General features: G+C 58.9%; 1 protein-coding gene across 1 annotated transcript; it reads left to right on the forward strand.

Moving 5' to 3' along the window:
* The first annotated feature begins 5497 nt into the window (after positions 1-5497).
* Positions 5498-8396, forward strand: FEZF2 (FEZ family zinc finger 2). Its single transcript, XM_050904756.1, has 5 exons — positions 5498-5552; positions 5894-6741; positions 6831-6965; positions 7062-7194; positions 7640-8396. The coding sequence occupies exons 2-5, from the start codon at positions 5950-5952 to the stop codon at positions 7906-7908; spliced, it is 1329 nt and encodes a 442-aa protein (XP_050760713.1). The 5' UTR covers positions 5498-5552; positions 5894-5949; the 3' UTR covers positions 7909-8396.
* The last annotated feature ends 7409 nt before the right edge of the window (positions 8397-15805 follow it).

The following is a 15805-nucleotide window of genomic DNA, read 5'->3' on the forward strand; positions in this document are numbered from 1 at the left end:
GTTTTTCTATCTCATTAAGGGGAGAATAATTCAAAACACGTGGGGTTTGTCCCACTTATTTTTTTGGCCATCCTTCTTTCAAGCAAAAAAGGGAAGGAATAGGAACACAAAACTGAAGTGGGCTTCTACCCATTTTCACTGCTTTTTGCTCCTTTTTCTGAAATGTTTTCAGTAGGAAAGTGAGAACAAGGCCATCCCCCCATTATATTCTCCTTCTCTACTTCCTCCCACCTTTTCTCCTAAATAGAAAATAAGGGGAAAAAAACCACAAAAACAGAAAAATTTAAAAAGCTCCCACTCTTTCAAAACGAAAAAGTACAACATTTCAAAACATTAGGAAGGGACATCTTTCAGTTTCAGCATTCAGAAATAAAACGCAGCATTGCTCCATTACTGCAACGCGAAGAATGACTATTTCCGACAATAAGGATGGAGAACAGCAGCTCACCTCTTCAACTATTTCTTGCTTGCCTTACTGGCCGGGTTGACTTTGGACATGATGTGGACTCCGCCAACTCCTCGACTGCCTCCTGGGCCAGACCGGTCTCGCACCAGGAACTAGACTTCACCCATGATGTCTCTCTCCACTCCTCACAGGCAGGCAGTGTTTTTGGGGCATAAAGCCTGGCTGGGATCGAGCCGTTAGTTACCATTCCTGTTGACAGGCAAACTAGAATAGGCTCTGGCTCACTTTCTCCGAGCTGCAGAAGGAGGAATGAGCCGAGAAAAGAGTTCATTCAATTGCTTCTGTTTGGCAGCTCTGCAGGACTCTCCGCATAGACAGAAAGAGAAGTGGCAAGTAAGGAGTTGCCATTTTTAGAATTACATAAGCCAGTTTGATTGCCATCGAGGCACTCTGTGCAGCTCCTGCCACGGTGCCCTGCCGGTTGCTCTGCAGTGGGGCTAGATTTCAAACAGCTTTAGGAGCAGGTCAGATACCAGCTCTTAAAATTAGACTCAGGTTAAAAATGTTCATGTTACCCCTGCCATCACTGACAAAATCGACCAGCACAGACATGCAAGGACTCTGGGCTGCAAGGACTCTGGGTCAGTGTCCTTCCAAGTGCCCACTAACCGCATTTGCTCTGGGACCCGTGCAGTGCTCTAAAACCTAGCTCCCGAGTAGTCTTTCATTATGCCAAAAAAAAAAAAATCTAAAAAAATAAAACAAACGATCTGCCTACGTATACGCAGTAATGTGTGCATAACTCAGTGAATGGGCTGAAAAAATAGTCTGGAGGGACTGAACACCTCTGCTCCAGCCAAGGTGGCCTCACCATGCACCGCCCCTGCCCCATCCACAGTCGTGGCAGTCTCCGTTGGGTGACATGGCAGCAGGGTCACCCCACCGACCCGAAGGGCCCTGCAGGATGAGAGGGACTGCATGTGGGGGCTGAGGTGTTGGTACTGCTCCCGTTACACGAGCTACCATGGTTTCAAAGGGGTAACGGGAAGCAGTCACATGGGTAACAACCCCCTCTTTGCCCCAGCCCCAAACTTTGCTATCCTGATTTCTCCATTCCTTGCTTGCTAATTTGTCCAAAAAGTGTCTGTCTCTGACCGCTGCAAACCGAACTCTGGCCAAACACCTTGGGGCCATCCCTGGGCAGTGCTCTGAGGGTGTAATTGCTGCCTTGCACGGAGCCAGTCCCAAACCCAGTGCAGTGGGGCCAGGGCCCGGGCCAGGGCAGCACCGCAGCCCAGCTCCCCTCCCAGCCCGACCCTGGGCCCCTCCACCGCACCTTGCACCAGCCACAAAGCTACAAAGCCACATCAGAAGCTGCCCCCCCGGCTCACCAAGGCAGCCCAGTCCTAATTGTCTGGGCTGGTGGCTCGCCTGGTCGTCCATCACCTTCTGCTATTAAAAAAAAAAAAAAAAAGGCATTTAAAAAAATACACACAAAAAGCAAAGCAGCATAGAAATGAAAGCCACCATTTCAGGGAGATCGAAGCATAATGCTAATAACTTTCGGCAGCTTCCACTGTGGAGTTTAAGCAGCTGCCAAGTTAAATAACTAGGAGGATCCTAAGTTATCTTCCAGTGGACCATAAATGCTCAGCGCTGACCGAGGGGCTCGGGGAGCCGAGCCGGGCCTGCGGAGCCCTGCGCTCCCCGCCCGGCCGGGACCCACGCGGGACGCACCCCTGGGAGCCCCTCGCCGAGTGGGTCTGGTTGTCGGGGTGCGAAAGGGAAACCCCCGCCGGTTTTCGATGTCAGCGGCCGAGCAGCGTTTGGGGCTGGGGCTGCCGGGCGCGTATGGCACCAACTGACGAAAAGAGGCGACCGCTGAGCCCCGGGGCGAGCCCGGCATGTTCCGCGCAGGCGGCCGGGCCGTCCGGGGCGGGCGGGCACCGCAGTCGTTTTACGGGGGGTGGGTGTGGGTGTGGGGGGGGAAACGGCGCAAAAATAATCGTAAGAGCCATCGCGTCTGCGTTGCGAGAGGCTTTGCGGCGTGCGCCTTCCAGGGAAAAAATCCGCAAACCATTTCTCCCCTCCAAAACGCCGGGAGGTGAAGGATTAAAACCCCACGGGAGAACAGCCTCCACGGGACAGGCAGGAAGCGGCGCCGAGCCGGGACCCCGCTGCCCGCCCGACGTGCAGCCGCTCCTGCCCCCCAAAGCCGGGCTGGGCCACCTCGACCCCCCCTCCCAAACCCGCCAGCCCCCGTTCAGCGCTCACGGCGCGGAGAGGGGGCGAAGGCACGGCGGTGGGCAGGGCGGCGTGGCTGGGGCAGCTGGCTCAAAGTCAGTCACTTGTAATACGCTTGCCGGAACAGCAGAAGTCGAATCGATAGAGACAGCCTCCAGCTGTGCCTAAACCTGCGATTTCAATTAAAATACTGAGCTCCGATGCCCGGGTCTTAGCTGGGATCCCAAAGCACTGATGCACAAGGCGTGCGGTACTCTGGCTCCTCGCCGGCCGGGAGGCAGCGGCACGGCACAGCCCGGGCCGGGAGCCGGCACCCGGCCTCGGGCTTCGCGGGGGTTTCTCCGGGCCGCGGAAAGGAGGCGGCCCCGGGGCTGCTGCACGGGGTCCCCGCGGCCGCTCCTCGCCCCCGGGAGCCCCGAGGCCTGCGGGACCCGCTGCCCCGAGCAGGGCGGTGGGTGCGGAGCGGCGAGCCGGCGGCCGTCCCCTTGGCCAGGGAGGGAAGGAGGGAGAGACCCGGCCCAGCAAACACCCCGGCAAGGACGAGGGCGGCGCGGGGAAGCTGGCAGCGAGCTCCCGGCCCCGGCTCCGCAGCCCTCTTTTATCCTGCCCGAAATCATCTCGTTTACAGAAAATATTTGTTTGCACTATTAGTTGGTACTGGAGTTAATTACTCAACGTGTGAGCGGGGAGTAATATGGATAAAAGCAGCCCCAGTGTTTATTGTGTGGGTGAGCTGTTGAGCGGTGCTTGAATAAACTGCAATTAGGGTTAGATAGAGATTAATTAACATGTGAGTGGCAAGGTGTAAAATAGTTCCCAACCCTCCACTCAGTATAATCTGCAGGCGAGGAAAAGAAGTTTGTAGAGGCTAATTAAATACTTTGCTAAAGCCGGCGAGCCCCGGGAGCGAGCGGAGCCCAGCCGCCTCCTGCCCGCTGCTCGCTGCCCGGCGGAGGCGCGGGCTGGGCGGGCAGCGCGGCTCGGCTCGGCGCAGCTCCCCGGGGCTCAGCCGGGCTCTCCCGCAGCCCCAGCACCGGCCGCGGCTTGTGCCGGTGCATGTGGCTCTCCGCGGTCCCGTCCCACCCTCTCCCCCAAAAAGCGGGACGGTTTCCTCCCTCCCTTGCACGCTGACCCCATCAGATCCAGGCGGGGAGGATGGAGCGGGCAGGGTTGGGGGGGGACACCAACACCTGATGCTCCAGGCGGAGAGACACCCCCCTCACCCACCCCCCCACCCCCCCCCCCCCCACCCCGAGGCGAGGTGTCCCCCGGCCCCGGGCGGCGCAGGGTAGCCCCGGGGCAGGGAGCTCCCCTCCGCCCGCCGGGAGCCCGGGGCGGTCGCCGCTTTCAAAGTTTGTTTCTGGAGCGTGTTGTGGTTCGCAGGTGAAAAAGCCTGTCTGCAAACAGCCGCCAGCGAGCTGCCCCGGCGCGGAGAGGAGGCGCGGCTTTGTCAGCGCCACACAAAACCCCCGAATTCCTCCAAACTTTCTTAGGCGTGCTAGGGAGGCGGAAAAAAAAAATATATATAGGGGCCTTTTCATTGCTTGCTTTACCTCTGGCCAGGCTCAATCTAAACCCTTCGCTGCCCCCCCCCTCCCCTCCCCCGGATAATCCTCCCCTTTATTTTAGAAACACACAAAACCAGGTTCCACGCAGCGCTATAGTGGCTCCAAGTGAAAGAGAATTGAGCGCCCTGAATCGCTGGGGGAAAATTGGTTCGGCTGAATAGCCCCGGCGAGGGACGGGGCGGCTAATCAGGGCCAGGGGAGGTGCTGCCGCTGCAGCCGGGCCCCCCTAAAACAGGTGGACACGGGACTCTCTCAATTACCGCGTTCTCCCATCTGAGGTTTCTGCAAATCCTCCCCTCCCGCATCAAGTCGTTTTAATTAGAGAGAGGAAGAGAAGAAACCCCGGCATCCAGGCGCTATAATGTAGCGTTGCCTATTTTTTTTTGGGGGGGGGGGGGGGGGGAGGGGGTGCACGACCAGGGCTGGAAGGGAAAGGGGGAGCCGCCCGGCTGCTCCCCGGGGAAGCGGGCACCTTTCGGGGGTGGCAATTTGCAAAACTCCCCGTTCGCAGCGCACGGGTCCTTTTTTTTTTAATTTTTTTTTTTTAAAGCAGCGAAAACCCAGCCCTGGACTCGACTCCCTCCGCGTTTATTTAAGGCTAATCACCAGCTACCCTGAGAGGGGAGAGGGGTGGAATTAAACTTAGTTTAATTAACATTAATACACTGTCCTAATTAATGGGTTGGCTATTAATTTATACATGCTGGGGAGGCTCGCAGACAAGTGACAATTTATTAATTATCTTCCAGCTCGGTTGCAACGGAGCTGATTGCAGATGGGTTGCCAAAATAACTCGAGCATGGTTGCGTGGTAGTTGCTTTAGGAAAAAAAAATTCATTCTCCCCCTTCTTCAAAAAAAAAAAAAAGAAGAAGAAAAAAAATCCTCACGCTCACTCGGAGTGGCTCTTCTAACCCCAGCAAGAACTGGAGCACTCTTTTCCACCCAACTTGTGAATCGCACTTGCCTTCTAATTTGCCACATGCAAAACGATTCCTCTGCTTTGCAAGTTGCTTTTTAAGAAGGGAGAGAGAGAGGAAAAAACCCAGCTCGCACACGAGCGATTTGTGCGTCTTAAACTGGAAGGAAATTGTGCGTGGAGAGGGGGGGCTCCTCTTCCTCTCTCTGCCCCAACCCACCGCGCTCCAGCCCGGCGCCTCGGCTCGGGGAAGATCCATGGTGGCATCCCCATGTCATTCTGCTCGAAGTGACTTCATGTGATGTCAGCTTTAAATGTACGAGACCGTGATCTGACGCTCAGGAAGATGTTTGCTATCAAAATGTGACTGTGGCCACACTGCGCTGCTTGGATGAGTCTCGCCGGCGCTGGGCAAAGGTAAGCGGTCCCAAGGCGAGCCCCGCCGCCCCTCGCCGTGCCCCCCTGCCCCTGCCCCCGCATTTCCCGGACCGCGGCCATCGGTGGGGCTGGGCTGGGTGGCATTGGGCTGGGGGAGGTTTTTCTTTTTCTTTCTTTTTTTTTTTTTTAAATACTAACAAGGTCTAGCTTGCATGTTACTTTAGCGTGTTCCGCTTAATGAGCAGTAATCTGGTACCCTACGTGCCATTGTTCTTGGATATGTTCATTTGAATGTAAATAGGGAGGGGGTGCCGGTGGGGGTGGGGGGAGAACAAGGTGCTTATTAAATTGATTTGTCTCCTGGCTTTTCTGGAATGCAGAGCGGAGAGCGGGAGCGAGTCGCTGCTCACACCAAGTTCCCGCACGGCGGAGCGACATGGCGAGCTCGGGGTCGCTGGAGACGGTCATGCCTTCCTCCTGCCCCCGGCACGACGGCAGGGCCGCCGCCGCTAACCCCTCCAAGACCCTGGCCTTCTCCATCGAGCGGATCATGGCCAAGACGTCGGAGCCCAAGCCAGCCTTCGAGCAGAGGCACGGCGGGCCGGGGCCGGAGCCGGAGCCGGGCAAGAAGCCGCTGAGCCTGTGCTCGCCCCTGCCCTGCGTGATCCCCATCCCGCCGCTGGGCTACGAGGTGCCCTCCAAGACTCTCCTCAACTACTCGGAGCTGTGGAAGAGCAGCCTGCGGGGCGGCGCGGGGCTCTGTAAAGCCAACTGCGGCGTCTGCTGCAAGGCAGAGCTCGCCCTGGGCCAGCCCAGCGGCCGGCTCATCAAGCCGCAGGTCATCCACCAAGCGGGGGCCGTGCCGGCCGCCCCCCGCTCCCTGTACTACTTCAACTACCTGGACGCCGCGTACCACCCGGCCGACATCCTGCACGGACAGCTCTTCCCCGCCGGCCTGCTGGGCGCCCCGCCGCCGGGGGGGCTCTCGGCCCACCAGAAGCTTTTCCTGTTGGAGAACGCCAAGCTGGCGGGGCTGGCGGCCGAGAAGCTGCCGCCGCCGCCGCCCTTCGCCCACAAGGAGCGGCTGCCGGGACACCTGGACCAGGTGATGAAGGAGGCGGCGGCGGCGGAGCGCGGCGGCCCCCCCAAGGGCCACGCCAAGCTGGGGGGCGGCGGCGGCGGGGCGGAGGGCAAGCCCAAAAACTTCACCTGCGAGGTCTGCGGCAAGGTAAGGGGGGGCGCCGGCTATAAGGGGCGGGGGGGGGGGGGGGGCGGCTCCGCCGTGCCTGACCTCGCCTTCCCGGCGCTTCCCCGCAGGTGTTCAACGCGCACTACAACCTCACCCGCCACATGCCGGTGCACACGGGGGCCAGGCCGTTCGTGTGCAAGGTCTGCGGGAAGGGCTTCCGGCAGGCCAGCACCCTGTGCCGGCACAAAATCATCCACACCCAGGTAGGTGGGGGGCAGCCGGGGTGCGGCAGGCGGCGGCTCCCCCCCCCCTGCTCTCCCCGCAGCCCCCCTGACGGGCCTCTCGCCCCCCCGGTGCAGGAGAAACCCCACAAGTGCAACCAGTGCGGGAAGGCGTTCAACAGGAGCTCCACGCTCAACACCCACATCCGCATCCACGCCGGCTACAAGCCCTTCGTCTGCGAGTTCTGCGGCAAGGGCTTCCACCAGAAAGGTGAGCCGGGCCGGGCCGGGGGCCCCCGCGGGGCCCTCGCCCATCATTAGCGGGGATTAAACGCGGCGAGCCCTGCCCGGCTGGGGGAAGAGAGGGGCGCGGGTATAGCCGCCGCCGCCGCTGCTCCCAATTACTTTCCCTCTAAGCCGGGCCGCATCGCCGGGCACTGCTGACGGTTCTCCCTAAATGCTTTTTAAATGAGAGGTGCCGGGCCTTGGTCCTAATCCAGAGCCCTCCATTTGCCGCGGGTCACCGGGCTGACCCTGCCTCTCATTTGTGCCGTGCCAGTTGCGCGCTGCTCCGCGGTGATGCGGACCGAGTTTGACAAGTCGGACGGGGGTGCGGGGGGGAGACCCTTCCTAATGCCCCCCCCGCCTTACCTGTGCGCCGTGCGGCCCGGGCACCCTCGGCTAACCCCCTTTTCCACCCTTTTCCTCTCTCGCAGGCAACTACAAGAACCACAAGCTGACCCACAGCGGAGAGAAGCAGTACAAGTGTACCATTTGCAACAAAGCCTTCCACCAGATCTATAACTTGACTTTCCACATGCACACCCACAACGACAAGAAGCCCTTTACGTGCGTCACTTGCGGGAAAGGATTTTGCAGAAACTTTGATTTAAAGAAGCACGTCCGAAAGTTGCACGACAGCGTCTCCAGCGCTCCTCCACCGCCGCCGCCGCCGCGGGACCCTGGGCGCAGCGGGCAGAGCTAAGGGCCCGGCGCAACCCCCACTCGGACCTGCTCCACCAGGCCAGCACTATTTATCCAAACCAGCCTTTGCTTCTCTGTCTTTTCCCCAGCGAGCTCAGCCGCCGGTAGCAAGCGATCCCGAGCCGCAGTTGTATATAAGAGGAATCTTATTTAACGGCGCGTTGTGCCGCCGGAGAGGGCCAGGAGGGGCCGGGCTGGCCGCCCCCCCCCCCCGCCGCCCCCCGCCAGGACAGCGCTCTTTATACGTGTCTGTAAATCTCCATTTTAAATGTACGCTCGAATAAGTGAGGAATATATATATATCTATATATATCTATCATGGGACAATAAACCGGCCCTTCGCAGGTGTCTCATTTCCCACCTCGGCCCCGGTCCGAGCGGGGACCGAGCTGAACGGCGCTATCCCCCGTGTAAACGCGGCTTGCGGGAGCTCCGGGAGCCGGGCCGGCGGCGGGGAGCCGGGCTCCGCCGCTCCAGAGCCCGCCGAGCGCCGTGGGCCCCGGAGGAAACAAAACGAGGGCGGGAGGGAACCGGGTGGCTTCAGAGGGCTGCTGCCCCCCGGGAAAGGGGCAGCGCCGGTGCGGGACCCCCGGTGGGGCTGCGCGGCCCCGGCCGGCAGCGCGAAGGGCAGCTCGGAGTTTCCCAGCGCCGCTCTCCGGGGTCGGTTCATTACGGCGTGTTTAAGCCGCTCCTGAATGACTATCTTTCCCTGCATGCAGATGAAATGATCTCACGCTTGCTTTCCGAGTAATGACCCAAATTAAGAGAGAAAACACAGACCCTTCAAACCGCATTACATTAATCTAATCACTCCCAGCAGGCCTCAGAAACTCTTTTTGATCAGAATATGGATAATCAAGCACTTGGATTACACTAAATATTCCCTTCTCATCTCCTCCCCTCCCTCACTTTTAATATGCAAGTGTCTATTCCGGCCACGTCGTTAGGAACAATATTATTCTAGCGGAGAAAGGAGATTGAGCTGGCCGTGCGTGTGCGTGCTGCTCGGGCCGGGCTTGCCAATGAAGAGGGGAACGAGCGAGGCACCAAAATGCCTGGGGACGGCGTAATGGGGAGTTCACCTTTCTCCGCTTAATTGAGTGGTTAAATGGTGGGAGGCGAGGACGAGCACAGCTCGCCGCCGAGCGCAGGAACGGGAGGCGACCCCTCGCTCCGGCTTTCTGGATTCATTATTCGGCTCCCCGAGGAGCGGGCTGGGGCCGGGGGGCTGACGGGCCCCGTGCTCCCGCTGGAGGGACGGGGGCGATTTCAGAGTTTCTCGGGGTTTGCTTTTTTAAGTAGCGTTTTGACGGTTTGGGCCGGGTGAGGAGCGGGAAAGGATGCCCAGGGATCCTGACAGCGGGGAAAGATCGTGCCGGAATTTGTTAAAAGATTTTGGGAGAGCGTCAGGTTAAAAGGAAATTTAAAAAAAAAAAAAAAAAAAGCAACCCCCGTCGCCGTAAGTCACCGCTCTGGGAAACCTCGGTGGGGGGGAAACCGTCCCCCAAGCGAAGGGGCTGTAGCTCAGCCCCTCGCAGGCGGGCCGCGGCTGCAAACCGCCCGCCGAGCCCGGCTCTCCCGCCGCCGCCACAGACGGGGCGGGACGGCCCACGGGCCGGGGGCAGCGGGAAGGACCCTCCCCTCTCCATGAGGATGCTGTGCGGGGGGAGGCCACGGCAGGACGAGGGGAGCGGGGCGTGGAGGCGAGCGGCGTGTCCGGCGGGGCGTGCGCAGCCCGCGGAGCCGGTCCCGCTGCCAGGGGAAGCGGCGCTTCCTCCGCACCTCGGGAGCCGGGAAGAGGTCTGGGCTGCCAGCCGGGTGCCGAAAGCGGGAGCCAGGCGCGGCTCCGGGCCCCACAGACAGCGCGCAGGCTGCTTCCCCAGCCCTCCCGATGGGCGAGAGCAGTGCGAAACCCGCTCCCGGGAAGGGAATTAAGGCAGCGCGTTCTTTCCGCATTTTTATAAAACGCGACGTTGTTTACAGAGCCGTCTGTGAGGGGGGGGAGCGGCATCCTCGTCACGGCTAAGGGCATCCTCGGGGCACCCTGAAGGGCCGCGCCGGCCGCCGCTGGGTGGGTTTGGTCACCTCGCCCCTCCCGGGGGGCGGCGGGCAGCCCACCCCGGACCGGGTGTCGCTCCGGCCTTCCCCCCCCACCGCCCCGACCTCGGACGCCCTGGGAAGGGGCCACCGCAGCGCTCTCGCCGCCGGCCGGCCCCGGCCCCCCCCCATCCCCCCCCGAGATCTCACCCGGATCCCGGCACACACAAGCCGCAGATCGCGGGGGAGGGGCGGCTCTGTCAGACACACACACGCCAGAGACTCCAATTATCTTCTCCCCCACAAGATGTTTCTGCTGTCCACGACTGCTCACACTTCGGCTCTCTTGCCAGCAAGCCTCAATAATAACACAAAACCCGCACAAAAACCCCTCTCCCGGCGCCGCAGCCGCGCACACAACAGATTGAGCGGTGCCGGTGCCTCGGGGGGAGGGTTAGAGGTGCCTCCGCGCAGGGAGCGACGTGCCAGCGCCGCCGGGCTTCCCCCCTCGGCCCGCCCGGCCCGGCCCGCCGCCTCCCCGGGACCGGGAGGCACCCAGGTGCGTCCCGCCGGGGCCCGGCAGCGCGCCGGGCACCGGGAAGCGAACAACCTAAAGGCAGCTGCGTTGCCCTTTTCCCTGCACTCCGCTCTCCAAACGTCTGAGCAACCAGTTTGCTGCTAGAAACATGTTAATTGCCAACGGAGCTCATTAAGGCATGCACATGCAAAACACAGCGAGGGAGATTAAATGGACAAAAGCGCAATAATGAACTGTCAACAATCGGACCCATCTACACGACCAGGAGCACTCAAGAATGAGGCATTTAGAGGCAACAAAGGATTGTCTGGGACAGGAAGAAAGGACGACCTAGACTTTTGTTTAGTCAACACAATTGATTACAAATGAGAGATTAACAGGATAGCTTCAGAGTTTTTTTGAAGGAGGCAGAAGAGAAAAGTCCAATTAAGTGCACCGAATGTTAACTACATTGATTTCCACGGCCAGCCCTAAAGAAATTCTCATTAAACCATCCCTGGCGATCCCTTTTGGAAAGTAATTTGTCTCCCTGATGGAGCAGAGAAAGGGAGCCGTGTAAAGAGAAAGAAGCGCTAGTTCTTGGCACAATGAGCTTAGGAGACACACTGGAAAGAGCCAAAGGGGGAGTTAATGAGCATCTGACAAGCCGCTTGGACCCGGGCCTGGAGAGCAGCGATGAAAAGATGGAATTGGCCAACAACTATTCTTTATATCAAACATAAAAAGGCCAATCTGAAACAGGGCTGCTCAAAGCTGGTGGGGAAGAAAAGAAAGGCCCCCACTGGGGGGTGGAGTGGAGGGCTCAACTGCCCCATTGGGACGGGGAAGAAAAAAAAAAAAAAATTCACTGGCATGTCCCTTTCCCGAGCGAGCGGAGCTGCCGGACCTCGGCATCACCCCCGGGCCGGGCACGGCCGAGGGGGCTCGGCAGCCCCGGTGCCCCGCTGCAGCCACGCCCAGCCCGGAGGCGTTTGCACAGCCTGGCCTCACCCCACACCGCCCCCCCGAGAAACGGGACCCCACGCCAGCCGAGCTGGGTACAGTTTTAAGAGGTTATCCCGCAGAGGTAGATCACCGGTCAACCCAAATCACAGCGGCCTGGCTCTGGCTCTCCCCAGGAGAGCCTTCCGCCTCCCCGGGGTCGCATTCGCCCGACCCCTCCCGCTACCCCGGGCTGCGGCCCCCCCCGGGGGACCGGGCACCGCGGAGCGCAGCGCAAGGCAACGCGCCTCCTCTCCCCTCGTGTAGACACGGCTCGCTCGGAGGCTCTTAAATCAGATTAGAGCTCGTTAATAACAATTTTGGCTTAAGTCTGTATTGACTTAGGTTTAGGAATGGCTTAGCACTTTCGCTTAAGTCAACACTACGGCTAAATTGACACATGCCTTTCCCAACCCGCCGGGTCCCCGCGAATGCCCAGGTGCCCGCAGGACTTGTCCTTCTCCCGCTTTAAGCCGTTTTCCGGAGGTATTTGCATTATTTTTAAGCGAGCCCGCTGGGCCTCGACCGTGCCAGCCCGCCCCCGCGTGTCGCCCACGAGGGTTCCCCCCACGGAGGGGCTTCGCGGGTCCCGCCACCTCCCAGGGTTGGGGGCATTGCTGTCCTTCGGGCGCTCGCCCTTTTCACCGCCCAGCCCCTGTGGCCCTTCCCCAGCCCCCGGCGGCGCGGCCCGTGCCCGCTCCCTGACGCCTCTTTCCGTCCCCAACTCTCTCCTCAGGCCCCCTCTACCCCTTCAGATTTGGACCCCGGACCCCCCCCCCCAGAGAGCCGGGGCTGCGCTGCCACCCGCGCCCGAGCTCTGCGGAGAGAGGAAGGGGCCGGAGGCAGCTGCCCCCGCAGCCGAGGGGAAGGCGGCACGGCGGGTCCCGGGGCGGGCATGGCCCTTCGGCCAGCACCGACAGCCCATCGCGGCGCCTGCCCGGAGCGGCCACGGTGAGGGCTACCGGCTCCCCGGCCGCGTTTGACCCCAGGAGCAGCCGCATGCGGACGGGACAGCGAGGGGGCAGGCAGGCCCTGGGGCTGTGCTGGCAGAGGGGGCGAGCGGCATGCCACGGCGGCGGAGACGGCCACCCGCCCGCCGGGCTGGGAGGGGGGGCTGCAGTGCTGGTGGGGGGCTGCTTGGTGACACGCTGAGCCCACGTCCTTCCTCTCCCGAGGGCTCCTGCGGGCGGCCCTCACACCATGGCCAGCTTTGCCCCAAACCATTCGCCTTCCTACTCCCCTCTTGCTGCCACCCTCCCCACCTTCTCCCGAGCCACCAGCCCTGCCGCTCTCCAGGGCGGCCTCGGTGTTGCAGGTCCTGCCCTCCCGCAGGCACAGCGCTGTGCTGACCAGCACCCGACGCCATCGCCACGGGTCCTTGGTAAACACACATAAAGAGGGGAAAAAAGCTTTTACCAGCTCACCTCTACCGTGCTCCCTGACTCTCCAGGTGACCCTTCCCCACCTTTTAACCCCATTCCTAGCCCACTCTCACCACTAACCCTGCCTGGGCCAAAGCCGCAGGCTCGCGTTATTCGTATTTATCTCATTTATCTCTTGCAATTGCTTAATTGATTGAATCACGGAAAGGTGAGACCAACACGTGCCCTCAATAAAAATAAAATAAAATAAAAAAGAATGGTGGGGTATTTGGACTTCTGTGCTCTCCTTTTTGGGGCAGGCTACCTTTCCCCATCAGATGTTGAGGCTGCGGCTGGGCCGTGCGGCTCAGCCCGCAGGGAGCCCCGGGCCGGGGCACTGAGAGCCGCGGCTCCCCTCTGCTCCCTCCCGCCCCTCGGCTGAGGGAGTACGAATAGCCTTTCAGTGCGGGTGCTGAAAGTCACCGGTGCTCTTAAAATCCGTAAAAATCTGCTTTAATGTGACTCCGGCAAAAGCGTGTTTAGTCACGGAAAAGCCTTGCTGTCCCCAGCGGGGACGGGGACAAAATGCTGTCAGACACGGAGCGCAGAAAAACGGTCCGCTCCCAGAGTTCTGAGTTTATAAGCCCGAACCAACACAGAGCTTGACTTTTCCTACAAATATTTGCATCTTTGCCATCTTCTGCGTTTGCAGAAGACGCAGGCCGATGAGTAACTTTAAAAGCGATCTGGTCCGGGGGCAGAAGTACTTCCAGCCGATGGGGCAGGGACTGGGCACCTTGCCGGACCCGCAGCGCTGCGGCGTAGGGCAGCCCCGCGGCTTCGCCTCTCCCGGCTCCTCGCCGAGCCTTTCGGAGCACCCCCGGCCCCCTCCGGGCCGCCCCAGCCCCCGGGCGATACAAACAAACGGGGCCGGAGCAGTGGTTAGGAGGGCGCTGCCCCGGCAGCACGGGGGGGGGGGGGGGGGGGGGGGGGGGGGGGGCGGCGGCAGCCCCAGCCCCAGCCCGCCGCCCTGCTCCGCCAACGGGAGCAAAACCCTCGCCCAAACACAACGGGGTTGGGCGCTTTGAACCCCTTGGAAGACCGAGGCCGCCGGAGCCAAATAATATTCCCCCAAATCAGCGCCGCTGCCTCGCTGCAATGGGCACGATTGTCCTTTGAGGGGCTCAGGCGTTTACATCGCGCAGAGAGCACCTGAGACCTCCCGCAGTCGCGTTCCCAAAGTCCCGCTAACTGTCTGATACTCCTTCTACTGTCTTCCTCGCCGCTGCCAGTTGCCAAGATATTTCACATAAATAGAAGCTTTCTGATTTATAATCAGCCTCTTCCTTCTGATTCATTATGTTAATGAATTGAGATATTACCAACATTGGATTATCGCACCACTGAATGAATCCAGCAAAAGAAAGCTGATTATAGAGGAAAAAGCCAAGCGTACCCGGGAACTTAATAAAAAGAAACGACCGAGAAATAGCGTAAAGCGGCTGCAGTTGTTTAAGCTCGCTCTAAACACCGTTCGCAGGTGACGGCGGGATGCGACAGTTCCGTTCATATATACAAACCTTTCCCCTATGGATTTACGGATACGTTTTCCACCGTTACGGTTATTATTACGAACGTTTCGAAGGAATCAAACCCGCTGCCCAGAGCTTCCCTGGGAATCTCGGCGCCGTTAAGTGAGAGAGGACACACACAACGTGCTTCTCCTCCACTTTCTCAGCGCACCGTTCCTGACGATGCGCAGCACCAGCGCCCCCGAAACGACGGACCGCCGTCCGTCTGTCCTCTCCCACTCAGACCTTCCCCGCGTCCAGAGCCATCTCATCTCACACTGGGAAACAACAGAGAAATGCTCCCCCCCCCCCCCTTCTCCCTTTCACACAGCCGCTTGGCTTGGGCTTTCCCCAGCTTGGAGCAACCCTACCCCTCGGGCAGACTCCGCAAAGCCCCGGAGCGCAGGCGAGCGCAGCCGCGGCCAGCTGCCGGGGAAGCGCGCAGGTTAGATCGCGCTTAACAAAGCTGCAGGCATGTGGTTCGCTTAAGCAAATTATCCTCCGGAAGCTTTTATTGAGCAACAGTTAGAGAGCACCGTGAATGACGCTATTGGGAACACATACAAACTAAATGGGTAAAGAAATGCAAGTCTGGAAACCAAAATGACGTTTCCCAACACCACTGTGAGGCAGGTACTAATTTACTGCGGCTTCAAGCTATGTAATTAGTCAAGGAGACTGTAATTTACTTAAAGGACGGCAAAATTTTCCTTTTATTAATTTGCAATATATTTGTAAAATAATCTTACGGCAGCTGGCTCTGCTTGAATCTGTTTCAAAAGTGTGATGTAAATACCGTCTCACACTATTTTGTTGCCTATTAGGGCTTTCTGGTAGGTGATATGACTGAGAGTAAGGAGAAAGAACACTACACATTTATTTTTAAGATCATCATCACTAGTGATAAAACTTATGGGAAGAAGCGAGCATACTTCCTATCTGTATGCGTTAAAAACAAACGTATGCAAAGTAACTCAAACGAAAAAGATACAACTGGAAGACTACATACACAGTGCATTTTCAAGAGCTGTTTCAGTTGTGTTTAAAAGGAGTAGCAAATTCCCAAATTAACTCACCCTACTTATGGCAAAGACAAAGAGCTTCCCACAGCAGGAGGATGCACTAAAGAACTGGGTTTTTTCCCCACCTGTTTCCTTTGCAAGGGTTCAAGTATCTCTATCCATATCTTGCTAGTAATCACGTATCTGAAGTAATTTAGCACACAGTTATTAGGAAACAATAGGAAGAGTGCAAATAATCCATCTGGGATTCATTATATTTGGATTGTTTAGCAGTAAACTTCTGAGATTCTAATCTTCATTCAGCAGATTAATATTTCAGATCAGTGTCAGAGGAAAACCGAGGAAAATAAACACCACACCTAAGCAAAGTATTTATCACTGGCTTACT

Source organism: Gymnogyps californianus, chromosome 13, assembly GCF_018139145.2.
Source record: "Gymnogyps californianus isolate 813 chromosome 13, ASM1813914v2, whole genome shotgun sequence".
Taxonomy (NCBI): domain Eukaryota; kingdom Metazoa; phylum Chordata; class Aves; order Accipitriformes; family Cathartidae; genus Gymnogyps; species Gymnogyps californianus.